Genomic DNA, 27,854 nt, shown 5'->3' on the forward strand with positions numbered 1-27,854 from the left:
CCATTCTAGTGGCGTCACCCCACTTGCGATAAAATTCACATAATCTGCATACCATGGGGCTTCACCTGAGGTGATTGCTAATATTTGCTCATCCGGAAATGTTTTTTTAATTGACCCTCCTTCAGCTACATGGTCCCGACTTTCTAATCTGGACAAATGATCGGCCACTTGATTTTCTGTCCCTTTTTGATCTCGGATCTCTAAGTCAAATTCTTGCAAGAGGAGGACCCAACGAATCAGCCTCGGCTTGGCGTCTTTCTTTTCAAATAAGTATCTGATAGCTGAATGATCTATGTAGACGATGACTTTAGTTCCCACTAGATAGGATCTGAACTTGTCAAACGCCCACACCACTGCAAGCAACTCCTTTTCAGTAACTGTATAATTCATCTGAGCTGGATTCATAGTTTTTCTTGCATAATAAATGGAGTGAAAGATTTTATCCCTCCTTTGCCCCAACACCGCTCCGATTGCTATGTCACTTGCATCGCACATCAACTCAAATGGTTGTGCCCAATCGGGGCCAATGATAATTGGTGCAGTCACCAATCTTCCCTTCAGCTCCTCAAATGCTTTCAGACATGCATTATCAAACTTGAAGGTAACATCTTTCTCTAGAAGCCTGCACAAAGGAGAAGAAATTTTCGAAAAATCTTTAATGAAACGACGATAAAAACCTGCATGACCCAAGAAACTGCGAATGCCTTTGATGGATGTCGGTGGGGGCAATTTTTCAATCGTCTCCACCTTTGCTTTATCCACCTGTAGACCATCTTTTGAAACCTTGTGCCCCAAAACTATACCTTCACGTACCATGAAATGGCACTTTTCCCAGTTTAGCACCAAATTCGTCTCTTCACACCTAGCTAGCACTTTATCAAGGTTCATCAAACAACTATCAAAAGAACATCCAAACACAGAAAAATCATCCATGAATACTTCTACAAATCTTTCAACCATGTCAGTAAAAATAGCCATCATACACCTTTGAAAAGTCGCAGGTGCATTACAAAGACCGAAGGGCATTCTCTTGAACGCATACGTGCCATAAGGACATGTAAATGTAGTTTTCTCTTGGTCTTCTGGGGCTATAGCAATCTGATTATACCCTGAATAACCGTCCAGGAAACAGTAGTATTCCTGGCCAGCTAATCTATCAAGCATTTGGTCAATAAAGGGAAGGGGAAAGTGGTCTTTCCGGGTGGCATTGTTCAGTTTTCTATAATCTATGCAAATTCTCCATCCAGTGACAGTTCTTGTAGGAATTAAGTCATTATTTTCATTAACTACTACGGTTATCCCCCCTTTCTTCGGCACACATTGAACGGGGCTTACCCATTTACTATCAGAGATTGGAAATACAATACCTGCATCAAGCCACTTAATCACTTCTTTTCTTACCACTTCTTTCATGATTGGATTTAGTCGGCGTTGGTGCTCTACACTTGGCTTGTGTCCGTCCTCCATGAGGATTTTGTGCATGCAGAAAGCTGGACTAATGCCTTTAATGTCAGAGATTGTCCACCCAATTGCTTGCTTGTGCTCACGTAGCACCCTTAATAGCTTTTCTTCCTATAATTTAGACAAGTGAGAAGAAATAATGACAGGTAAAGTGTCAGAACTTCCCAAATAAGCATATTGAAGGTGAGGGGGTAGGGGTTTAAGTTCCAATTTTGGAGCTTTTTCAATTGACGGCTTTGGTGGGGGGCCACTTGGCCTATTCAGGGGCTCAAACGGGATTATTCCTTGCATGTAAGCACATGATGCATCTAGGATATGCATCATCTCCTCAACCTCATCATCCATCTCCAAGCTATCAAACATCATGATTGCTTTTTCTAGATAATCGTCTAGATATACACTCGTGTCAAGAAGTTTCTCATCCACCTCCACAACAGATATCATAGAGAGCTCCTCATAGTGGCGGGGAAGTTGGATTGCTTTGTAGACATTGAAGACTGCTTCATCGTTATCCACCCTCATAATCATTTTCCCTTCTCTCACTTTAATTATTGCATCACCAGTAGCCAAGAGAGGTCGTCCCAATATGATTGGAACATGTTCATCAGCCTCGAAGTCTAGAATAATGAAGTCAGCTGGGAAGATGAATTTTCCAATTTGCAGCAGCACATCTTCAATCACTCCTTCGGGGTAGGCTATGGACCTATCAGCTAATTGCAACATCACAGTGGTTGGTCTCGGAGCTCCCAGACCCAATTGCTTAAACAAGGATAAAGGCATCAGATTTATGCTTGCACCCAAATCACAAAGAGCACGTCCCACGTCAATATTACCGATTCGCACTGGAATGGTGAAGCTGCCAGGATCCTTAAGCTTTTGGGGAAGCTTGTTTTGGACCCTTGATGTGCACTCCTCAGTAAGTGCAACCGTCTCGAACTCAGTCAATTTCCTCTTGTGAGCCACTATGTCTTTTATGTACTTAGCATACTTTGGAATTTCACGAAGTACATCCACTAATGGAATATTTAATTGAACCTGACTCAACATAGAGAGAAATTTGTTGAACATGCGATCGTCATTCTTTTTCTGCAATCTTTGGGGGAAAGGTGGTGGTGGCCTTGTAACCTCCATTCGCTCTGAACTTGCATCATTTTCCTTTGACTCTTGTATTGCCTTAGGTGTCAGCTCCCCCTCAGGTATAGGTTTTTCCTTTATCTTCTTTGGCACTTCCTCTAGTTCCCTCCCGTTTGTAAGTGTAACTGCATTAACTTGAGGGTTCTTCTCTGTATCACTGGGAAGTGAGCCTGTAGGTCTAGTATTTTGGTTTGTTGCTAACTGCCCCATTTGCCTCTCAAGATTTCTGAAATCGGTCCTGAGCTGTTGATTGTCTAGCAACAACTTTTTCAGCAAGTCATTCGTACTTTCTTCCATTTGTTGGGGTGGCTTCTGAGGTTGAGTAAAATTTCCTTGAGGCCTATACTGATTCTGATTCTGTTGATTTCCGCCCCATGAGAAGTTAGGATGATTCCTCCAGTTTGGGTTGTAAGTGTTCCCATATTGTGCATGTTGATTCATAGAACCTCTGTTTTGTTGCCCCACATAGTATATAGATTCAGGATTCGTGGGGCACATGTCAATCATATGACTGTCTCCGCATAGTTCGCAACAAATAGACATCTGCTGTACATGTTGCATTTGTTGTGTTGTCATTCTATTCATCTGATTTGCCAATTTTGCTATATCGGCTCTCATGGCGGAAAAGTCATCAAGCTCAATCAACCCGGCTGCCTTCTGTTTAATTCCCCTTCTTGAATCCCCCTCTCCTTGCCAATTATGGTCATTAGCAGTGAAGTTATTTAGCAAGAGTTGTATTTCACTATACGGCCTTGCCATGCAACTACCCTCACAAGCTGAGTCAAGATTCATCTTTGATGCTTCATCTAACCCATCAACAAAAGTGTGACCCAATACCTCATCAGTTTGACAATGATGCGGGCAGTCTCTGAGTAGCTTCTTGTATCTTTCCCAAGCTTGACGAAGTGTCTCGCCATCCCGTTGTTGGAACCCAAGAATTTGGCTCCTCAGCGACTTTGTCTTCTTAGTTGGGAAAAACTTGATCAGGAATTTCCTTGCTAGATCATCCCAAGTGTGGATAGAGTTCGCGGGCTCCTTTTGCAACCATTCCTTAGCTTCCCCCAACAGTGAAAAAGGAAATAGTGTCAGCCTGACATAGTCCTTGGAAACGTTCGGATAATTGTAAGTGTCCGTAATTTCCAAGAAGTTCTGAATATGCCTCTGCGGGTCCTCATGAGATAGACCCACATATTGTCCTGTGGACTGAATCAGCTGTACCATGTACTGTTTGAGTTCAAAATGCCTAGTGATATCAGGCTTCACAATAGCCTGAGTCATATTCGCAAGATTGGGCCTTGCGGCTTCAATCACCGGACGCTCTTCATTGCCTGCCATCTCTATTGGCTGTGGTTGAACTGCGATGTCCAACTCTCTTTCTATTGTCGTTCTAGCTTCGAGTTCCCTTCTCACTCTATGTAGTGTTCGTTCGATTTCTGGATCAAGAGGAATGAGGTTGTTTGCACTTCTACTCCTCTGCATTCGAGAGAAGATCCTGCGTTGACACAAACAAGGCAAACTGAAAATTAAAACTTGAAAAAATATCTAATAAAAGCTTAACTTAGTCACGTAGCTAATTTCTAAGTCCCCGGCAACGGCGCCAAAAACTTGTCGGGTCCAAACACACTCACGCAAGTATACGTGGTCGTCAAGTAATAAAGTAGTGAATAAAGTATCGTTCCCACGAAGACTTATGATTAACTTTTGACTAATTCAAACTCGAATAGCTTATTGATTCAAGATATTTCTAACAAAATATATAATTTTCTAAATTACTACCTAAAGACTATCAAATAATGAATTGCTAAGAATTAAACACAACACTTAAATAGTTTTGAATAACAATCAATAGGATATAATATTCCAGGGTCACGGGTCATCTAACATTCATGTTGCATTCTTAGTTTAAAATAACTAAATGATTTATCTGAATTGTTGATTCACAGGGTTAATTTCACTCGTAAGAATCTGTCGAGTTCTTACTCGCCTATTCAAGTTAACTTAATACCTATATGTCTATGGAATTAAGTTTAACAAGAACGCATTTACAATTCCTGTATTGCAACCGAGTAAGGCAATTAGGTATATGTCTATCCTAATCGCGAATCCGTTCCCCGATGCCCGGGTTTGAGAACTTACTCTATTTACTTCTATATGCAATCTAGGGTTCCCACTTTCGAGTTCAACTCTAGATTCGTAGATAGTATTTCACTGTTAACTACTCAGCAAAATAATTAAAAACAGAATTAAATAAACAACCCAATATGATAAACCCAACGTCGTCAAATTAAACTTCAAACATCAACATTCATGTATACCCATGACCCTAGAACAATAGGGTTCTTAGCCACTCATATTCAGGCAATCATCCAAAATTTCATAAGAGTGCATAAGAATCAATAAAAGAAAGAGAGAATAAGAACTCAAGACGAATTCCGTGGTTTTAGAACTTGGTTATAGCTTCTCCCCCTTCTCTGATCTCTCCCCCCTAAAAAAGCGTTTTTAAGCTTATATATTGCGTCCAAAAGTCGTGGGCTAGAGTTCTCCTAACCCTAGTCCAAATCGGCTTCAGGGGTTGATGCTAAGGTGGATGCGACGCATCCACCTCGTCCTCCATTTCTTAACTTTGCATGTGAGGGTGGACGCGACGCATCCACCTTCTCTTCTACTTCCCAGTTTTGCATGCGAGGGTGGATGCGACGCATCCACCCTTCTCTTCTACTTCCCAGTCTCGGATGCTATGGCGGACGCTATGGGCCGACTTCACTGCTAAGGGTGCACGAAAGATGTAGTTTTTCTAGGTTGGATGCGACGCATCCAACCCTTCTTCCTCTGGCTAGACCACCTTTTCTTCATATTTTGCACTCCAAATACCTTAAATCGTCACACATAACTTAATTAGTCATAAAACCAATAATTAAACCATGTTGGGAATTTTAAAGATCAAATAACATCAAGAAGTGGTTAAAACATGGGTAAAGTAACATCAACACATATCGAAATATGCCAAACATCAGTGATTTTTCAAGGTCACTCTTCACTCTTCCTAGTTCTTCATGAAGTTGTTAGTTTTTCTCAAGCTCAGCACACAGACTAGACTTCACTGAATTTAACTCACTTTCAAGCTTAATGTGTGCCTCACTTGAAACTTCATTTCCCTTTTGAGAATTTCCAGGCCTACTCTTTATTTCAGGTTCCCCGATTGTTTCCTTCAAGTCCACTACCACCACTAATAGGTCATCTCTCTCATGCTCAATGTTAGCAACTCTCTCAGCTAAGACTTCTTTTTCCTTTCTTACACACTCAAAGGTCTCTTTTAGGTCTACCACAACGACCATTAGATCATTTCTTTCATGTTCTATATGTGCAATTTTTTCATCTAAGGCATCCTTCTCTTTCTTCAGGTTCTCAATTGTTTCCTTTAAATCAACAACAACGATTACTAAGTCATCTCTGGTTTGTTCTGCTTCTCCTAACTCCACAGTTAAAGTATCTTTATCATTTACAAGACTGTGATAAGCATCAATTAATACATTTGCCAAAGACATGAGTTTTTTAGGAGAATAAGATTTCAGATTGCTCTAAACATCCAGAAAATTTAACTCATCATCGTCGTCATCTTCGTCGTCATCAGACTGAGCCATCAAGGCAAAGATTGAGTCATACTCAGTTGCTTCACTTTCCACTGCCATCATTGAACTATCACCATGATCATTTTCTTCTTCAGATTCGCTGGAGGAGTCTCCCCATGCAGCAAGAGCTTGCTTTACAACATTGTCAGCGACATTCTTTCTCTTGAAGCATTTATCAGGAACCGGGTTCCTCTTGGCTGCTTTGTCAAAGTTGTTTTTGTACTGATCTTGATTTAGGAGAGGGCACTCCTTGATGAAGTGTCCTGGCTTGCCACATTTATGACAAAGATCATAATTTTTTGGCTTGATAGAACTTTCCCTTTTTGGAATGCCTCCATTCCTGCGAACCATTTTCTGGAATCTTCTTGTCAAGTAAGACATATCACCATCCTCACCACTTGAATCATTGATGTATGTCTTGAGGACCAGGGTCTTCTCCCTTTTGGGTTCTCTTCTTTCATTGTCCTTCTTCTTCTTCTTCATTTCATATGTTTTCAGATTGCCAACAAGTTCATCTATGGTCAGTTTCTGCAAGTCCTTCGCCTCTGTAATGGCGTTCACTTTGCTTTCCCAAGAACTGGGCAGAACACTAAGGATTTTCCTGACAAGCTTGTTTCTTGGAATAGTTTCACCAAGAGAGTGAAGCTCATTAATGATGGAGGTGAATCTAGTGTGCATATCTTGGATGGATTCATCATCTTTCATCCTGAAGAGATCGTATTCAGTTGTGAGCATGTCGATTTTGGATTGCTTAACCTGTATTGTTCCTTCGTGAGCTGTCTGAAGAGCCTCCCAAATTTCTTTTGCTGATTGGCATGTTGATATCCTATTATATTCATCAGGACCAATGCCACAAACAAGAATTTTCTTTGCACGAAAGTTCTTTTCTATGGCCTTTCGATCAGCGTCATTGAATTCCTTCCTCGTCTTGGGAATGGCTACAGCTGGGTCACCAAGATTCTTGGTGGGAACAAAGGGTTCGTCACAGATAACATCCTATAGCTATGAATCTTCAACCATGATGAAGTCATGCATCCTAGTCTTCCACTGTCCATAGTACTGGCCATTGAACCTTGGTGGCCTGTAGGTAGACTGACCTTCTTCAAAGTTTGGTGGAGCAGGCATGAGGATCCTTTCTAGGTGTTAGCCTGATTGAAAGAACCCGCTCTGATACCAATTGATAGAATATAAGGGTCCACCAAACTATATAGAGAACCAGGTTCTCTATCAGTTCCACTAGAACACACGCACACTGCAGTAAGTGAATGACAAGAGGATTTTTATGTGGAAAATTCCCAGCTCAACCGGATTAAAAACCACGACCTACCCTTATAGGATTTCAACTTCACTACTGAGCAACTTTTAGATTACAACCTCTGCAACCTAGGAATTAACCTCTTAATCCCTCACTAACTTGTAATACTCTATAACAAGCCACTTTGTAATAACTATATTACAAAAACTTTACAACTCGACTAACTCTAGCCAAGATTCAAACACAAAGGTATAAAGTTTACAAAGGGTTTCCTACAGAATACTTCTAAACAAGCTAAGTAGGAATTACAATTGAAGAACTATTACAAAGTTACAACTCAACTAAGGACATACAATGACTTGTTGTGGGGAACTGGTCTGTAGTAGTGTTGTTCTTTGTTCTTGATGCACTTGAGAATTAATTGCTTGATGATCAATGACCGTGTGGGAGCTTGAATGAATTCTCTAAATGTTCAAGTGATTTGTTTTACCTTCCTTGATATTAATAATACACTTGTGACATCACTTGGGATGATGTAAGCAAGGTAGGTAAAAGATATTCCCCATAAAGTTGACTGCTGCACTGTTTCTGCACTGTAGCGAGTGCAGGTAACAACTTTACAGCTGGGGCAGTTGACTTGTACTGTTTCCTCGGAAAACGATAGTTATCTGTTCCCTCTGTTGTTCCTCTGACTCTGAAGAGTTGAAGCATATTCCAAGCTGGAACCTTTCGATCTTAAGGTCTTGAAGATATGTAACTGGTTCCTTATCTGGTTCTTGACAGTAAGTTTGTTAGATCATCAAAATATAAAGCAAGGTAGTTGTAACCTATCACCTTTAGTGTGTCAAGTTGAGGAAATTCAATAGTAATTTTTTGCGCGGGCTAAAAATGATAATACCCCAATTACAATTGGCAGACCTGAAGTACACAAATAGCACTTAACGAGTTAAAGTTGATAGTTTTGAATTTTTATCTCTGTGTATCCTATTGGAAGAATCTCAAAGTTTATCAAGTTTTCTTAGTAAGAAAAATATTTACAAGAGCGTATGTGTTCGCAATAAATTTTCGTAGTAAGAAAAATAAAATGCAACAAAAATAATATGAAGAAAAAAAGATTTTATTGATAAATATTTGTGAGTACAATTCTTTGTATCCCTTGATTCTCCTTTATAAAATTCTCCGTAATTCGAGGGCTTGATAAACGTCTTTCTCGAATGTAGGACGATATAGACCTCCTTGAAATGTATTTAATCACCTAGAACGTCGAGCAGCACTTTGTTGTTTTGGATTGATCTCCGGGAAGAACTTTGTTGATCACTCCTTTGTAGAAGAACTTTGCACTTGATGATTGATCTCTCTTGTGGATGCCTTCACCAATTGCGGAATGCTCTTCTACAACTCTGAATATCCCCGGAGAGTTATGTAACCGCTCTATTTATAGTTGTAGAGGATGGACAGTCCAGTTACATAGGAACTCTCTTGTTTGATTCTGATTGGCTCATGTGAGTCATCAAACTTATCTGACAAGCTATGTGATAAGCTTGCTTGTGATTGGCTAAGACATATCATTTTAGCCACTTGGCGACCTGTGGTTGGTTCTTGCTTTTTGACTTGGATTGTCATATTATTTAACACGTGGCGTCATCTTGTTGGCTTGCAGTTTGACTAGATATGACATGTCACCTGACACATGACATAAGTCTGGGCTTTATGAAATGGACCTTGGGCTTGAAAATAATAAAATAGACTAATTTAATTTGTAAAGTCCAAATTAATTATTTGACACAATTGAATTTAATCCAAATTTTATATGGATTAGACCCAATAAATTTTATATGTCTACAGTATCCATTAAAGATTTTCTCTCATTGTCCTAAGAACATAAAATTTGTTTAAGCGACACATACCACTCATTCGGCCTTTCGGTCAATCTCTCGAGAGAGATAGAGAGAAGACTAAATAGCTTAGGGGGTGATGTCAAGTTTGCTTCTAGTTCATAAACAATCTATATAAAATTCTATCAATTATGTAGAATCGTGGAACTATGTGATTTTCACATAAAATACATATACAATTATTTCAATTAAGAAAACTTACATGAATCCATGATATGTTTTCTTGATGATATTGAGCGGAAGCCTTCTTTAGAGTTGTTGTTCTTGAAAAATAAGTATTTTTCTCTCTTTTCCTTTTCTGTGTTCTTTTCATAATAGAGTTTGATGGAGTTAAGTTATTCTTCTTTTAATAGGAGAGAGGGATCATCGGTTAATTCCCACTTTCCATCAAAGTGGGTTAGTGGGGAGTTATAACCATAATTTACTTCCCTTAATTTTATCCAAATACTAATTTAACAAAATATATTTATTAAACCAAAATATTTCTTAAGCCACACGTGGGCCATATTTTACAAATGATTAATCATTAATAGATGGCTTCAATAAGGTCTAATGGTTTAGGAATGCATGTCAAAGGCTGTTAGTTATGGTCACAGACGAGATTATTTTTTATCGTGCGCCCCTAAGCACGACGAGATTACTATTGTAGTACTAACAATTTTGTAGACGCTTTGGTCACAATTGAATACATGTTTTATCTCCGGTTCTGGCGAATTGAAGTTATTATTATATCGAGTTGTAACAATCAAAAGATATCTCATTTTGAAAATTAATTTTATTATCCTGGTTCTAACACTTTACTTGTGTGTTTTTTTTGTTTTTTTTTTACCGTGATGTCCGAGCCAGCTCGCGTGTAACTCGGCTAATTTCACTGCATACCTGTTACCTCCCACCAGCATAGGTATCTGGTAACTCATCCAAGACTTGTACCAAATAGGTATTGTAAGGTAATGAACTCAAAACAGAATAGGAAGCAGTATGGAGAACAACTAGTCCGAAACCTTACTAGTCTAAACTCTTGGAACAATCAGCAATATGTAACTATCATATGCAAATGATATCACTCATTGTTACCTTAACAACTCTACTAGATCCTTTTGATCCTCAACTTCTACTGAACTACTACCCAAGTCCTTTGATAGTCCCCTCTCTTTCATCATAGCTCGAATTTTCTCCGCGTCATTCCACCTTCCCATTTCACCGTATAAATTAGCCAAGACAACGTAATAGGCCGAATTCTTAGGTGCCAATCCAACAAGTTTCCAAGCTGCAAACTCACTCATTTCTTGATTCCCATGAAGTCTGCAGCCAGCAAGCAGTGCACCCCAAACGCTCTTCGTAGGTTCCATTGGCATCTCTTTTATCATCCTAAATGCGTCTTCTAAATGCCCACAACGCGCTAATAGAACAACCATACATGCATAGTGTTTCACACCAGGTGGAAATCCATACTTCCCGTTCATCAACCAAGAAAAGATTTCTCTACCATGTTCAACCATCCCGGAATATGCACACGCACAAAGCACAGCAACTAATGTCACTTCATCCGGGTTGACATTTTCGCGCTCCATGATAAAGAACCATTGCACCGCCTCCTCCCCAATTTTAGCCAATGCCAACCCTCTGATCACAGCATTCCAAGTATACACATTCTTGTGTTTCATTTCTTGAAATACCCAAAAACTATATTCAATTTTCCCACATTTTCCATACATATCTATCAATGAAGTACCTAATATCACATCCAATTCCCACCCACTCCTCCTTATATAATCATGTATCCACATACCCATATCCAAAGCACCATAATTAGCACAAGCAGATAATGCGTTCACCATTGTCACCCGATTAGGTGCCACACCCGCATTTCTCATTTGCTCAAACACAACAAGCGCATCATCATACTTCCCACAATCTCTATAACCCATAATCATCACTGTCCAAGAAACAACATCCCTCTGAGGCATTTCGTCGAACAGTTGTTTACACAAATCAATCTTGTCACATGAAGCATACAAGTTCAATAACGAGTTGTGAACGTAAATATCACACGCATGACCCCATTTTATGATGTGGGTATGTACAGATTGGCCTAGTTTTAGCTCCTTAAGATCAGACAAAGACTTGAGAACAAAAGGGTACGTGTAATTATTCGGAAAAATACGTTCTTTATGCATGTGGGCATACATAGAAATGGACTTTTGTTTTAGTTTAACTTCTGTTTGTGAAAATGCTTGAATGAGAGTGTTGCAAATGAAAACGTGGGGCTTCTTGATAAGTTTGGTGTAAAGGGTGAACGCAAAGTTTAAGAGACCTAAAGATTGGCAAGCTGAGATAAAGTTATGGGCAATGGTAGTGTTGAAATGGAGATTGTGGAGGATGAGTTGAGTTTGGATTTGGGAGATATGAGCAGGTGAAATACAGGTTTTGTTCAGGAGATTGAGGATTTTTGTTGTTATATTATTGAGCTGTTGATATTGTTTTGATGTCATTGGAAAATTTGAGCTTTTACCATTTGTTTCTTTGAAGCATTGAATATGTATTGTGTTTAGGTGGGCTGCTCAAGTAGGAAAGTCAATCTTTTAAATCCCTTCTTCTTCTTTTTCTTTGGCTATCCACTTTGAGATTAGGGATGAAATCAAAAAATTAATTTTTTACCTCCATATTTCTAGCTAATATAGAAGAAAATCTATGAGTGAATCAATATATATATATATATATATATATATATATATATATATATATATATACGTAAATAAATTTTTACAATATAATTTTAGTAAAGGATGTCAATTAGCACCCTTACACAACTGTTTGAGACTCAACAAATTCGGATTGACACTTTCAGGAAGTCCACTTTGAGAATAAAGTATTCCTTATCAAAAAAGGTGACTCGAATTCAAGCCTCGAACCCAAAGATTAAAGAGTATTTTTCATCCTGCCACAATAAAATAACTTTTGAGCCATGTCTCTTTATCTTCTGGTCTTAGAATGAAACATTGTTTAATAGAGCGAATTGATCTTTGAGCTCCTATATAACTAGCTACAGCTACTTCGTGGTTGAGGTCTAGTTGTTTTTCTCTTTTTTCCTTTTCTTTTTTTTTTTGGTTGTTGTTTTGTTCGGTTTTGATATTTAGGCTTAATCCAATAAAGCACATGCCCCTTACTCTACAACTATCACGTGATATGATTCTTTATAGTATGTTTAATTTGAAAATATATTTTATCTATAAGATGTTTTACCCAACAAATTATAACTCACCGTTAAGTAATTTTAACAGAGAGAAAATTAGGTAGCTATTTCAAGAAGTAGGAAAATCAAGTAGCTAAGATTATAAATATTAAATTATAATGATAATCTAAATAGGTTTCCTATTCCTATTAAAAGTGGGTTTAATACTAATATAAATATGGGTAAATAATGAGGTTATGAATGAATGAAAGCAAAACAAGGTCCATAACTCACAATCCAAACCTAAGCATGGACTCATCGAAGAAAAATTCCGCCGCTGGTATATACAACGATGCATCACCGGCCAACGACACCGCTACCACCGCCGGTTCACCGGCCGAGGATTTGAAACAAAATATCAATGAAAGCATAAATTCAATCGAAAAAACCCTAGGAATTCTCCACCAGCTTTATCTCACTGTTTCCTCTTACAACGTTTCCTCTCAACTTCTCCTTCTTCAATGCCTGAATAATCTTGTGCTGGAGCTTGATAATATGGTGAAATTCGGAGGAAAATGCAATATTCAAGTGCCTATGGAGGTCCTGAACTTGATTGATAATGGGAAAAATCCAGATGAATTTACGAGAGATGTGTTAAACAGTTGCATTGCCAAGAACCAAATTACTAAGGGGAAAACAGATGCATTTAAGGGTTTGCGTCGGCATCTTTTGGAAGAGCTTGAACAGGCTTTTCCCGAGGAAGTGTAATCTTACTTGAAGATTCCGGATCGTGTTCAACTGAATCCGTAATTTTCGACATAGAGTAGTGATGTGTATGTACTTGTTGAAATCTGTGGGACCCATAAAGGAAATAAAGAAAATGGTAGAAAAAAATTGCAAAAAAAAAGTGGGCTGCTAAACAATTTGCCAAGTATGAGCAAATCTGATTGGTATGTTTGGAGGCAACTTTGCTGAAGTGTTTAGTTTCAGTTTAAAATACACCAAAATAAGGAGAAGCTAAGCAGAAAGCAGTGAGAGTAATCCACAAATTATTGTTTGTGTAATAAATAGTGAGTAGCAGTAATATTATAATGACGTATTTTAAATAAAGAATATTATTTCTTTTAAAATTGTGGTAGTCTCTTGACACTACTAAATTATAATATTATAGTGGTAATATTGCTTCGCTCGGGTATTGTATTTACCACGTTAAAAGAGTTGATGTCGTTATTACTCTCTTGTGTTATTATTATTTTCCGTGGATATTATTTCTGGGCAGAGTTATTATTTTTCCCCAATAAAATCTTGACAAGTATTAAATTTGAACCCATAATTTTAACATTGCAATAAAATCAATGCTAAAAATCTTAAAAATATGAACCCATTAAATTTAAATTCTAAATCGTATTAATTTTGTAGCAAATTTAAAACGCTTTGGCCCAAGCACAGAGTCTATTACCATCGAAATGCGAAAACAAGATAAAATTGTCACAACACAAATATGAACAGAGTTAGAGAATGCATTTAATCTATGTACGGTATAATCATCCGATATCCGATTTATGTTCCATTTAATCAAATCGGAGAAAATGTTAAGGATTCGTCCGCCGAAATAACTTTCCCAAACTTCTCGATTTTTTTTGAATTTTTTTTTTAAGTGCTGATGTTAGTGTAAAATAGTACTGTAATTTCAAGTTTCCTGCACATTGCTTAATTTGGTTCCTTTTTTAATTAAAAAAATCGATTCCAGCAGTTTCCTTTTCTTATCGTCTAGTTGTTATGTGCTATTTGCTTTCCTTTTCTTCCAAAAGAATTAATGGTCACATATAGGATTTTAGAAGTCCTGCCATATAAATCAATGAGAAATGACTTTGTATAGTCGCTCTCAAAATAATAGTCAAAAAAATATTTAGTATATATATTGTATGTTATATACAAAAATTATACAAATTTTATATAATTTTCAGCTACCAAATATAAATAGTTTTTGACGCGAGCTAAAAATAATAATACACCAAACAATTCTCATATTTTGATGAGAAGAAACTACGTATGCTCCAATAATTGTGTGTCCTCTAATGTGCCTTGATTACACAGTGGACCTACTAAATACCTTGCTAGACTAAAGCAATTTACTTCCATGTTGATGAAATTCAGAATAAAAAGCTCTTCAAGTACAAAAAAGATATACAAAAATTCCAGTGACCAATCATGTTATTTTTTGTCCAACTAATTCAGATTCGCGTCAAACAAAAATATTCAAATGAAGGCGTAAAACCGAACTATACCGATAAATCGAGTCAAATCGAAAAAGAAAAATCAACTTAAGTTTTATTTAGGTTGGTTTGATGATAAATTTAAAAGATCCGACAGTATTCGATTTGGTTTGGTTTGTTTTGGTATCGAATTCTTAATTACTAGTTGGTATATGTGGTTAAAAAATTTAATTTCCAACTTTTTAGTACATATCATACAAAGTGTGTTAGTATTATTGGCTTGTGATCAAGAAAATAGTACCTAAATCACCTCAAACACCAGAGTTGAAGGTAAAAATATTGCACCCCATAATAATCAAAGCATGCTCAACACCAGTATAGATATCAAATATAGGAGGAAAGGGATGTCTTTAACAGTATCCTTTACTTCCTCTTTTTTTTTTTTTGGGGGGGGGGGGGGGCTGGGGTGGTTGAACTGTTGGAGAATTTGGACCAAGCAAATTACTTAATACAATTTGGAGCAAGCAAATCATTTGTACAACTAGCTAACCGATACTCAAATACTAAAAAATTTATTCCCACCTGGTGTTTACACCCGATATAATTAAGCTAACCATAGAAGACAACTAAGATCTAAGGGCCTTATTTTAAATTTAAAAAAAAATTAAAAAGAAAGAAATAACAACGTAAAAGGAGTAAGGTATAAGGGTATGTTTGGTATGAATGAAAAAATATTTTCTATGGATTAGGACATGATACGATACTTTTATCAAACCACACTAAAACGAAAAGTATGACATATAAATTAGGACATCGGTATCCCCAGTGGCGGACGCACGTGGTGGCAAGCTGGTTCAATTACACAGGGTACTTCAAAGGAGGTTATTTTTAACCTACTGTTCAACAATTCCAAATCAAAATTGAAAATCTTTATTGGACAGTGATAGCAAGCTAAAACTTAACAGGGTTGAAGTATCTTCTTGGAATCACTAAGGAAGTAGGAAAGGATCCTGCCAGTGCCTTCAGACGAGAAAGAAAGAGTCGAAAGATAGGTTTTCCATCGATTAGTCAAGCAAAGCTACCCGAAGTGAAGGTATTCATTCCAGCAGTAATGGCATACCGATAAAAAAGGATCTCCTTCCGACTTCGACGAAGCAGATAGAGAAAATAAGGTTGTTTCCGGGCAAAAGCTTATTTCATCAAAAAAATAATACTGTGTATATGTATAAATTAGGATTAAAACTGCATAAATTTTGTATAAATATTTTATTTGAACTCACTTGACAACTATTATTTTACGACTAAAGTCGTGTACTTCTAAGATTTAACCCGCTTGCATAAAATCTTGGATCCGCTACTGGGTACCCCTACTTCCAAGTCCAACACCATTTACCTAATCTCACTGTAGAGTTCATCATCATATTGGCACTAAGATCTAATTAAACACTCAAAAATTAAATAAACACCTCAGAAACAAAAGGCTAAAAAGGATCAATCCATAAAATGACACTACAAGAGTTGATTCAAAACAAGTGACATAGGGTACAATATACATCCATTATTTTAAGTCCAATTTATAAGCAATCACAAGTAAAATATAAGCTAAAATAAGTCAAACCAACCACACAAAGATCAAGCAAGAGTGTCATAACGATCACTTGGTGGTTCAGTCTCAGCAAAGAGGATTATATAGAGAGCATAGATAATTCCAGGAACATAGCCCAATATGGTCAACACCAAGCAAATCAAGAACTCCACCTGCAAAAATTTATAACCAAAAAAAACAAAACCCCATATCACTAAATCCCCTAAAATAATCACCCAAATCAAAGAAACTATATAAGAAATTACAAAAAAAAAATAGAGATCTTTTATATATAAATAGGGAAAAAAGGGATGTTACAGTGCAGCAACCACGGCGAAGGCAAACGCCAAGGGGAGGAAGCAAGATTGCGAGTAGAACTTCACAGACAATTGCACATCTTGAGACCATTGTTGGGGTTTTTTTTGGGGGGGGGGGGAGTTTTTTGGGGGGGGGGGGAGTTTTTTTGGGGGGGGGGGGGGAATGTTGTACACAACTAGACTTGGTGAAATGCAAAGGCAAGGATTGTCTGATATTTATATACAAAATCTAAATGAGTCTCTTGGTGTAGAAATTAGAATATTTCTTGAATCCTGTTACTTCCTCGCTTTCAATTTATCCGGCACCGTTTGACTTGGTACGACTAGGGTATACAGACAAAATCGATAAATCGCATCAAATCGATAATGCGAGTCAAATCGAAAAAAAAATCCCGATATAATTTGGTTGGTATTGAAAAATAAAACCCGACCATAATTAGTTTGGTTTGGTTTTAACTAAAAAAAGTCAAACCGAAACCAAACCAAACCCGATAGTAAATTTATATAACCTTTAAAAATATTTTATACATATAAATATTTATTGTAATGTAATTTATAAATATTTTTTAAACTTTTTCATAATTTTATCTTTTAATGTATTATTTCAAGTTTAAACTTAACATTCTTGAATAATAAATAAATTTTAAAACTCATAAATGTAGTAACTCAAATAAAATTCAAATCAATACTAATGCTAACAAAAGAAATTCAATTCAATACTAGGAATGACGATAGTGTTGGATAATTATTTTAGTTTTACATTGGCTTATAATGAAAATGCATAACTTAATTTATCTTTTCTTTAGTGCTTAGTTATGTAATTAATATTAGTACTTATTAGCTATACTTATTTTAGCATGACCTATATAGTATTTTTAGATTATGTTAATTTTCATTATGGGTGTTTTATGTAATTCTATTATTTTATCTTTGTTATTGAATATTTTAGTATAATGCTATGACTTATCTTATATTATTGTGTTAGTTTTTTGGAAAATACATTATATAGTTGTATTTTATTAGGACTTAAGAAATATTTGGAGCACAAGTTACATATTTTACGCTATGAAGACTTTACCCGAAAAAAACCCGAAAAATCCGAGAAAAACTCAACAAACAAGAACTCAACAAATTGGCTATACATTGCATTCCTTCCTCTCAGAACTTCCATACGTTTTTCTGAGTATATACTCCTTCGTTCTGCATTGTTTTTTAACTTCAAACAAAGCAACTGTAAGTGTGATTTGCTACCGAACTTTGTGTTCGCCGAAACACTGGGGTTTGAAGTACCGCTACACCAGTGTGTTATTCGTTCTATCCTGGGAGGAAATAATCCATTACCTTGGGTACTAGGAGGGGATTAAATTCCTTAAGGAAACACTGTGAATTCAGTGGGCTCGAATTTATTATTATTGTTTCATTACGTTAACTTATATTTTACAGAATTAATATTTACAAATACAGGAATATTGACCGGGAATAACAATCTTAAGGAATTTAATATTTATTTCTGTACTTGTGTTATTCTTATTATTCTGCAAACTAAAACCTTTGTGGTTTGTGTACTCCCGTTTTGGAGAGTTAAGCCTTCGTGGCGTTTTGTTGGATATTAAAATCTACGTGATTTTTACTCCAGTTTGAAAACGTGTATTAAACGTTTGTTTGTGTCATTCTTTTCTGAAAAAGATGATGACTGAAAACGAAAACCAAGCTGTTCCGATGGCGACTGCCAACGCAACGACAAGCCGAACACCGGCGTTGGCACCGGCAGAAAAACCCGAAAAATTTTTCGGGATTGATTTCAAACGCTGGCAGCAGAAGATGTTCTTCTACTTAACTACGTTATGTCTACAGAAGTTCATCAAGGAAGATGTTCCTGATCTGCCGGATAAAACTCCAGATAATGAACGCTTTCTCGTGATTGAAGCGTGGAAGCATTCTGATTTTTTATGCAAGAATTATATTCTTAGCGGACTGGATGATAATCTATATAATGTATACAGTAGCATGGAGACATCCAAAGAATTGTGGAATGCGCTTGAAAAGAAATATAAGACTGAAGATGCCGGGATGAAGAAATTCGTTGCCGCAAAATTTCTGGACTACAAAATGATAGATAGCAAGTCTGTTATTACTCAAGTCCAGGAATTGCAAGTGATTATTCATGATCTACTTGCTGAAGGTCTTGTAATCAACGAAGCATTCCAAGTAGCAGCAATGATTGAGAAGTTGCCTCCGTTGTGGAAGGACTTCAAAAATTATTTGAAACACAAACGAAAGGAAATGTCCCTTGAAGATCTCATTGTTCGGTTGAGAATCGAAGAGGACAATAAAGCTGCTGAAAGGAGAGGCCGTGGAAATTCAACAATAATGGGAGCAAATATTGTTGAAGCTAACAAAAAGAGGAAGAAGGCTTCTGGTCCGAAATACAACCCAAGCAAGAAGCGGTTCAGTGGAAACTGCTACAACTGTGGGAAAACCGGACACAAATCTACGGAGTGTCGTGCTCCGAAGAAAGATAAGAAAAGGGGTCAAGCAAACATGGTAGTAAACCATGATGATGTTGATAACTTGTGTGCCATGCTCTCTGAATGTAACTTGGTGGGAAATCCTAAACTGTGGTGGTTTGATTCAGGAGCCACTCGCCATGTTTGTGCAGTTAGAGAGGCTTTTGCTACCTATGCTCTTGCTGAACCCGGAGAGACAGTTTATATGGGAAATGCTTCAACAGCAAAAGTTGAAGGATATGGGAAGGTATTTCTAAAAATGACTTCTGGCAAGGTCATGACTTTGAACAATGTCCTTCATGTTCCCGAAATGAGAAAGAATTTAGTCTCTACTGGACTTCTTGTTAAGCACGGTTTTAAGTGCATTTTTGTATCCAACAAGGTTGTAATTAGTAAGAATGAAATATTTGTGGGAAAAGGTTACCTCACCGAGGGCCTTTTCAACCTAAATGTAATGGTTGTTGAAAATAATAATAATATTTCAGCTTCTTCTTACTTACTTGAGTCAAATGATTTATGGCATGTACGTTTGGGTCATGTCAATTATAAAACCTTGCGGAAAATGATTAACTTGGAAGTACTGCCCAAGTTTGAATGCGAAAAATCAAAATGTCAAATATGTGTGGAATCTAAGTATGTTAAACATCCTTATAAGTCAGTTGAAAGGAATTCAAATCCTTTAGACTTAATTCACACAGATATTTGTGACATGAAGTCAATACCATCTCGCGGTGGAAAGAAGTATTTCATAACTTTTATTGACGATGGTACTCGATATTGCTATGTTTACTTACTGAATAGTAAAGATGAAGCAATAGACGCATTCAGGCAATACAAAAATGAAGTTGAAACGCAACTTAACAAGAAAGTAAAAATGATAAGAAGTGATAGGGGTGGTGAATATGAATCTCCTTTTGAAGAAATATGTTTAGAATATGGAATTATTCATCAAACAACAGCCCCTTACACGCCCCAATCTAATGGGATTGCGGAAAGAAAGAATCGCACATTAAAGGAGATGATGAATGCGTTGTTGATAAGTTCTGGTTTGCCACAGAACTTGTAGGGGGAAGCCATTCTTACGGCTAATCGAATATTAAATCGAGTGCCCCATAGCAAAACACAATCCATTCCTTATGAACAATGGAAAGGAAGGAAGCCCAACTTGAATTATTTTAAAGTGTGGGGGTGTTTGGCAAAAGTGCAAGTTCCTAAACCCAAAAGGGTAAAGATAGGACCGAAAACCGTTGATTGTGTTTTCATAGGATATGCGACAAATAGTAAAGCATATCGATTTCTGGTTCATAAATCAGAAAATCCCGACATTCATAATAATACGGTTATAGAATCAGATAATGCTGAGTTTTTTGAAAATATATATCCGTATAAAAAGGAATGTGAGTCGTTTGGTGAAGGATCTAAACGACCTCGGGAAGAAACAAAAGAAAGTACATGTAATCAGGAGAATCCAAGACGTAGTAAACGTCAAAGAACGTCTACTTCATTTGGACCAGATTTTGTGACTTTCTTATTGGAGAATGAGCCTCAAACATTTAAAGAAGCTATGACTTCTTCGGAATCATTGTTTTGGAAAGAGGCAGTCAATAGTGAAATAGAATCCATATTGAACAACCATACATGGGAATTGGTTGATCTTCCTCCTGGAAATAAACCTTTGGGTTCTAAATGGATTTTTAAGAGAAAAATCAAAGATGATGGCACTATTGATAAATTCAAGGCAAGGCTCGTAGTCAAAGGGTATAGACAACGAGAAGGTCTAGACTACTTTGATACATACTCTCCAGTTACAAGAATTACGTCCATACGGATGTTAGTAGCATTAGCTGCAGTGTATGGTCTTGAAATTCATCAAATGGATGTTAAGACGGCCTTCTTAAATGGAGAGTTGGAGGAAGAAATTTACATGGAACAACCTGAAGGGTTTGTGGTTCCAGGTAAAGAAAAGAAGGTATGTAGACTTGTTAAGTCTCTTTACGGACTAAAACAAGCACCCAAACAATGGCATGCGAAATTTGACCAAACAATGTTGTCAAATGGTTTTAAGATAAATGAATGTGATAAATGCGTGTACATTAAAAAATGTTCCAAATCACATAGTCATTGTTTGCCTATATGTGGATGATATGTTGATAATGAGTAATGACATTGCCAACATAAATGCTACTAAGCGTATGCTCAATAGCAAGTTGGATATGAAAGACTTGGGAGTTGCTGATTTAATTCTGGGAATTAAGATCAATAAGACTCCTCAAGGTCTGGCATTGTCACAATCTCATTATATTAAGACAGTACTTGAAAAATTCAAGCACTTGGGCTTTAAAGTTGCAAAGACTCCAATTGACGTGAATCTTGCATTAGCAAAGAACAAAGGCCAAAGCATATCACAATTGGATTATGCTCGTGTATTGGGATGCTTAATGTATATCATGAATTGTACACGACCAGACATAGCTTGTGCTATAAGTAAACTGAGTCGATATACGAGCAATCCAGGCCAATCTCATTGGATGGCAATGAAACGAGTTTTGGGATATTTAGAACATACCCAGAACTTTGAATTGCACTACAGTAATTTCCCTGCGGTGATTGAGGGATACTGTGATGCAAATTGGATCACCGGTTCAACTGATTCTAAGTCCACGAGTGGATATGTATTCACTATTGGTGGAGGAGCGGTATCTTGGAAGTCGTCCAAACAAACATGTATTGCCCGCTCTACAATGGAGGCTGAATTCATAGCCTTAGATAAAGCCGGTGAAGAAGCTGAATGGCTCCGGAATTTCTTGGAAGACATTCCATTTTGGCCCAAACCGTTGGCACCAATATGCATACATTGTGATAGTCAAGCGGCAATTGGAAGGGCTGGGAGCGTCATGTATAACGGTAAATCTCGTCATATACGACGAAGACATAAAACCGTTAGGCAATTACTCTCTAGAGGAATTATCACAATTGACTATGTAAAGTCAAGTGATAATGTGTCGGATCCACTTACAAAAGGCCTAACTAGAGAGGTAGTTGAGAAATCATCAAGGGGAATGGGGCTATGGCCGAGAACAAGTCATTGTGGCGGTAACTCTACCTAGAAGACTGGAGATCCCAAGATCTAGGTTCAAAGAGATCAAACAAAGTCATTAATGACGGTTCAACATTGTCAAATAAAATTTTAGTCCGTTCTCGTGATGAGACAATGTTCAGTACCAAGGATAAAGCATTAAGGCTTTTTAATGATTTCTAAATTTGATACGGGGTATATCAAATAGTGTATCTACAGGATGACACGTTTAGGAATCACCTATTTAAGTGTGAAGTGTGAGCCGCTTCAAGGAGAACTTTGTAAGGCCAGTTTTCTACGCACTTATGAAACCAGGCGGTGTTCATGGCTGAAACGAACACAACAATGAGAACCAAAGACGGTTAAGGGTTGATTGTGTGACTTATGGTTGTCTAGGTATACACCAAAGATCGACGGTTCAAAGATATCAAATCTACCGATTGACCGAGTATATCCGACATAAGTTTACTACGGAAAGTTCAAAGGGAAACCTACTTATCCAGATGCAATTAATCCTTGCTTGTAAATCACACAGTTTTTCATGCATACTTCCGTGATATAGCCATTTCCCATTTATGTGGGGGATTTTTGAGGTTTTATTTTAAGATGTAATATTCTTAAAATGAGGGTGAATGGGAAATGGAGGGAAAATAAAATTTTGAGTAAAATTTTAAGTTTCTCCCTCTTAACAATGAGACATTGTCCCATATTGGAAGTGGAAGACATTTTTGGTGGGTATATATATAATTGCTTTTCTTGTAGCTCTTAAAGAGTTAAGAAGAAAGCAAGCCTCGCGCCGTCGTCGTCGTCGCTCGCTCGGCTCGGCTTCGGCTACGGCTACGGCTTCGGATTTGGATTTGGATTTGGATTTGGATTTGGTCAAATGATCGATTGATTGATTAATTTTTTGGACCAAATTTATTTGTTAATAGTAAATATTAACGTAAGATTATCCGTATTTGTAAACGGATATTTTCCAATCCGTGTATTGATAATTTGGCAGCCGGATAATGGTCTTCCCACCATGAAGTGCTTGCTCCACAAACATGAAGTGCTTGCTCCACAAACATGTAATGCTTGCTCCACCATGAAGGGTGGACGTTTGGTCTTGCACTCCTTCTTGGCTGCTATATATATGAGCAGCAAATGTTGAAGAGATACAAAAAACTCAACATACAATTCGCTCAACAAATTGGCTATACATTGCATTCCTTCCTCTCAGAACTTCCATACGTTTTTCTGAGTATATACTCCTTCGTTCTGCATTGTTTTTAACTTCAAACAAAGCAACTGTAAGTGTGATTTGCTACCGAACTTTGTGTTCGCCGAAACACTGGGGTTTGAAGTACCGCTACACCAGTGTGTTATTCGTTCTATCCTGGGAGGAAATAATCCATTACCTTGGGTACTAGGAGGGGATTAAATTCCTTAAGGAAACACTGTGAATTCAGTGGGCTCGAATTTATTATTATTGTTTCATTACGTTAACTTATATTTTGCAGAATTAATATTTACAAATACAGAAATATTGACCGGGAATAACAATCTTAAGGAATTTAATATTTATTTCTGTACTTGTGTTATTCTTATTATTCTGCAAACTAAAACCTTTGTGGTTTGTGTACTCCCGTTTTGGAGAGTTAAGCCTTCGTGGCGTTTTGTTGGATATTAAAATCTACGTGATTTTTACTCCAGTTTGAAAACGTGTATTAAACGTTTGTTTGTGTCATTCTTTTCTGAAAAAGATGATGACTGAAAACGAAAACCAAGCTGTTCCGATGGCGACTGCCAACGCAACGACAAGCCGAACACCGGCGTTGGCACCGGCAGAAAAACCCGGAAAATTTTTCGGGATTGATTTCAAATGCTGGCAGCAGAAGATGTTCTTCTACTTAACTACGTTATGTCTATAGAAGTTCATCAAGGAAGATGTTCCTGATCTGCCGGATAAAACTCCAGATAATGAACGCTTTCTCGTGATTGAAGCGTGGAAGCATTCTGATTTTTTATGCAAGAATTATATTCTTAGCGGACTGGATGATAATCTGTATAATGTATACAGTAGCATGGAGACATCCAAAGAATTGTGGAATGCGCTTGAAAAGAAATATAAGACTGAAGATGCCGGGATGAAGAAATTCGTTGCCGCAAAATTTCTGGACTACAAAATGATAGATAGCAAGTCTGTTATTACTCAAGTCCAGGAATTGCAAGTGATTATTCATGATCTACTTGCTGAAGGTCTTGTAATCAACGAAGCATTCCAAGTAGCAGCAATGATTGAGAAGTTGCCTCCGTTGTGGAAGGACTTCAAAAATTATTTGAAACACAAACGAAAGGAAATGTCCCTTGAAGATCTCATTGTTCGGTTGAGAATCGAAGAGGACAATAAAGCTGCTGAAAGGAGAGGCCATGGAAATTCAACAATAATGGGAGCAAATATTGTTGAAGCTAACAAAAAGAGGAAGAAGGCTTCTGGTCCGAAATACAACCCAAGCAAGAAGCGGTTCAGTGGAAACTGCTACAACTGTGGGAAAACCGGACACAAATCTACGGAGTGTCGTGCTCCGAAGAAAGACAAGAAAAGGGGTCAAGCAAACATGGTAGTAAACCATGATGATGTTGATAACTTGTGTGCCATGCTCTCTGAATGTAACTTGGTGGGAAATCCTAAACTGTGGTGGTTTGATTCAGGAGCCACTCGCCATGTTTGTGCAGTTAGAGAGGCTTTTGCTACCTATGCTCTTGCTGAACCCGGAGAGACAGTTTATATGGGAAATGCTTCAACAGCAAAAGTTGAAGGATATGGGAAGGTATTTCTAAAAATGACTTCTGGCAAGGTCATGACTTTGAACAATGTCCTTCATGTTCCCGAAATGAGAAAGAATTTAGTCTCTACTGGACTTCTTGTTAAGCACGGTTTTAAGTGCATTTTTGTATCCAACAAGGTTGTAATTAGTAAGAATTAAATATTTGTGGGAAAAGGTTACCTCACCGAGGGCCTTTTCAACCTAAATGTAATGGTTGTTGAAAATAATAATAATATTTCAGCTTCTTCTTACTTACTTGAGTCAAATGATTTATGGCATGTACGTTTGGGTCATGTCAATTATAAAACCTTGCGGAAAATGATTAACTTGGAAGTACTGCCCAAGTTTGAATGCGAAAAATCAAAATGTCAAATATGTGTGGAATCTAAGTATGTTAAACATCCTTATAAGTCAGTTGAAAGGAATTCAAATCCTTTAGACTTAATTCACACAGATATTTGTGACATGAAGTCAATACCATCTCGCGGTGGAAAGAAGTATTTCATAACCTTTATTGACGATGGTACTCGATATTGCTATGTTTACTTACTGAATAGTAAAGATGAAGCAATAGACGCATTCAGGCAATACAAAAATGAAGTTGAAACGCAACTTAACAAGAAAGTAAAAATGATAAGAAGTGATAGGGGTGGTGAATATGAATCTCCTTTTGAAGAAATATGTTTAGAATATGGAATTATTCATCAAACAACAGCCTCTTACACGCCCCAATCTAATGGGATTGCGGAAAGAAAGAATCGCACATTAAAGGAGATGATGAATGCGTTGTTGATAAGTTCTGGTTTGCCACAGAACTTGTGGGGGAAGCCATTCTTACGGCTAATCGAATATTAAATCGAGTGCCCCATAGCAAAACATAATCCATTCCTTATGAACAATGGAAAGGAAGGAAGCCCAACTTGAATTATTTTAAAGTGTGGGGGTGTTTGGCAAAAGTGCAAGTTCCTAAACCCAAAAGGGTAAAGATAGGACCGAAAACCGTTGATTGTGTTTTCATAGGATATGCGACAAATAGTAAAGCATATCGATTTCTGGTTCATAAATCAGAAAATCCCGACATTCATAATAATACGGTTATAGAATCAGATAATGCTGAGTTTTTTGAAAATATATATCCGTATAAAAAGGAATGTGAGTCGTTTGGTGAAGGATCTAAACAACCTCGGGAAGAAACAAAAGAAAGTACATGTAATCAGGAGAATCCAAGACGTAGTAAACGTCAAAGAACGTCTACTTCATTTGGACCAGATTTTGTGACTTTCTTATTGGAGAATGAGCCTCAAACATTTAAAGAAGCTATGACTTCTTCGGAATCATTGTTTTGGAAAGAGGCAGTCAATAGTGAAATAGAATCCATATTGAACAACCATACATGGGAATTGGTTGATCTTCCTCCTGGAAATAAACCTTTGGGTTCTAAATGGATTTTTAAGAGAAAAATCAAAGATGATGGCACTATTGATAAATTCAAGGCAAGGCTCGTAGTCAAAGGGTATAGACAACGAGAAGGTCTAGACTACTTTGATACATACTCTCCAGTTACAAGAATTACGTCCATACGGATGTTAGTAGCATTAGCTGCAGTAGTATGGTCTTGAAATTCATCAAATGGATGTTAAGACGGCCTTCTTAAATGGAGAGTTGGAGGAAGAAATTTACATGGAACAACCTGAAGGGTTTGTGGTTCCAGGTAAAGAAAAGAAGGTATGTAGACTTGTTAAGTCTCTTTACGGACTAAAACAAGCACCCAAACAATGGCATGCGAAATTTGACCAAACAATGTTGTCAAATGGTTTTAAGATAAATGAATGTGATAAATGCGTGTACATTAAAAAATGTTCCAAATCACATAGTCATTGTTTGCCTATATGTGGATGATATGTTGATAATGAGTAATGACATTGCCAACATAAATGCTACTAAGCGTATGCTCAATAGCAAGTTGGATATGAAAGACTTGGGAGTTGCTGATTTAATTCTGGGAATTAAGATCAATAAGACTCCTCAAGGTCTGGCATTGTCACAATCTCATTATATTAAGACAGTACTTGAAAAATTCAAGCACTTGGGCTTTAAAGTTGCAAAGACTCCAATTGACGTGAATCTTGCATTAGCAAAGAACAAAGGCCAAAGCATATCACAATTGGATTATGCTCGTGTATTGGGATGCTTAATATATATCATGAATTGTACACGACCAGACATAGCTTGTGCTATAAGTAAACTGAGTCGATATACGAGCAATCCAGGCCAATCTCATTGGATGGCAATGAAACGAGTTTTGGGATATTTAGAACATACCCAGAACTTTGAATTGCACTACAGTAATTTCCCTGCGGTGATTGAGGGATACTGTGATGCAAATTGGATCACCGGTTCAACTGATTCTAAGTCCACGAGTGGATATGTATTCACTATTGGTGGAGGAGCGGTATCTTGGAAGTCGTCCAAACAAACATGTATTGCCCGCTCTACAATGGAGGCTGAATTCATAGCCTTAGATAAAGCCGGTGAAGAAGCTGAATGGCTCCGGAATTTCTTGGAAGACATTCCATTTTGGCCCAAACCGTTGGCACCAATATGCATACATTGTGATAGTCAAGCGGCAATTGGAAGGGCTGGGAGCGTCATGTATAACGGTAAATCTCGTCATATACGACGAAGACATAAAACCGTTAGGCAATTACTCTCTAGAGGAATTATCACAATTGACTATGTAAAGTCAAGTGATAATGTGTCGGATCCACTTACAAAAGGCCTAACTAGAGAGGTAGTT

The 27,854-nt window shown here is 37.3% G+C and overlaps 3 protein-coding genes across 3 annotated transcripts; 1 reads left to right on the forward strand and 2 right to left on the reverse strand.

Annotated features, from left to right (window-relative positions):
• Positions 1-6,173: 6,173 nt before the first annotated feature.
• LOC142172404 (uncharacterized) lies at positions 6,174-8,190 on the reverse strand. The gene is made up of 3 exons (XM_075236010.1): positions 8,101-8,190; positions 6,363-7,220; positions 6,174-6,227 (listed from the first exon to the last, which is right to left on the reverse strand). Exons 1-3 carry the CDS (start codon positions 8,188-8,190, stop codon positions 6,174-6,176), a joined length of 1,002 nt encoding a protein of 333 aa, XP_075092111.1.
• A 2,075-nt stretch (positions 8,191-10,265) lies between these two features.
• Positions 10,266-12,010, reverse strand: LOC107760979 (pentatricopeptide repeat-containing protein At1g50270-like). The gene has a single exon (XM_016579130.2). It carries the CDS (start codon positions 11,864-11,866, stop codon positions 10,445-10,447), a length of 1,422 nt encoding a protein of 473 aa, XP_016434616.1. The 5' UTR covers positions 11,867-12,010; the 3' UTR covers positions 10,266-10,444.
• An 845-nt stretch (positions 12,011-12,855) lies between these two features.
• On the forward strand, positions 12,856-13,314 carry LOC107760978 (mediator of RNA polymerase II transcription subunit 10b-like). The gene has a single exon (XM_016579129.2). It carries the CDS (start codon positions 12,856-12,858, stop codon positions 13,312-13,314), a length of 459 nt encoding a protein of 152 aa, XP_016434615.2.
• The last annotated feature ends 14,540 nt before the right edge of the window (positions 13,315-27,854 follow it).

The sequence above is a fragment of the Nicotiana tabacum genome, chromosome 18 (assembly GCF_000715075.1).
Source record: "Nicotiana tabacum cultivar K326 chromosome 18, ASM71507v2, whole genome shotgun sequence".
In the NCBI taxonomy this organism is placed as follows: domain Eukaryota; kingdom Viridiplantae; phylum Streptophyta; class Magnoliopsida; order Solanales; family Solanaceae; genus Nicotiana; species Nicotiana tabacum.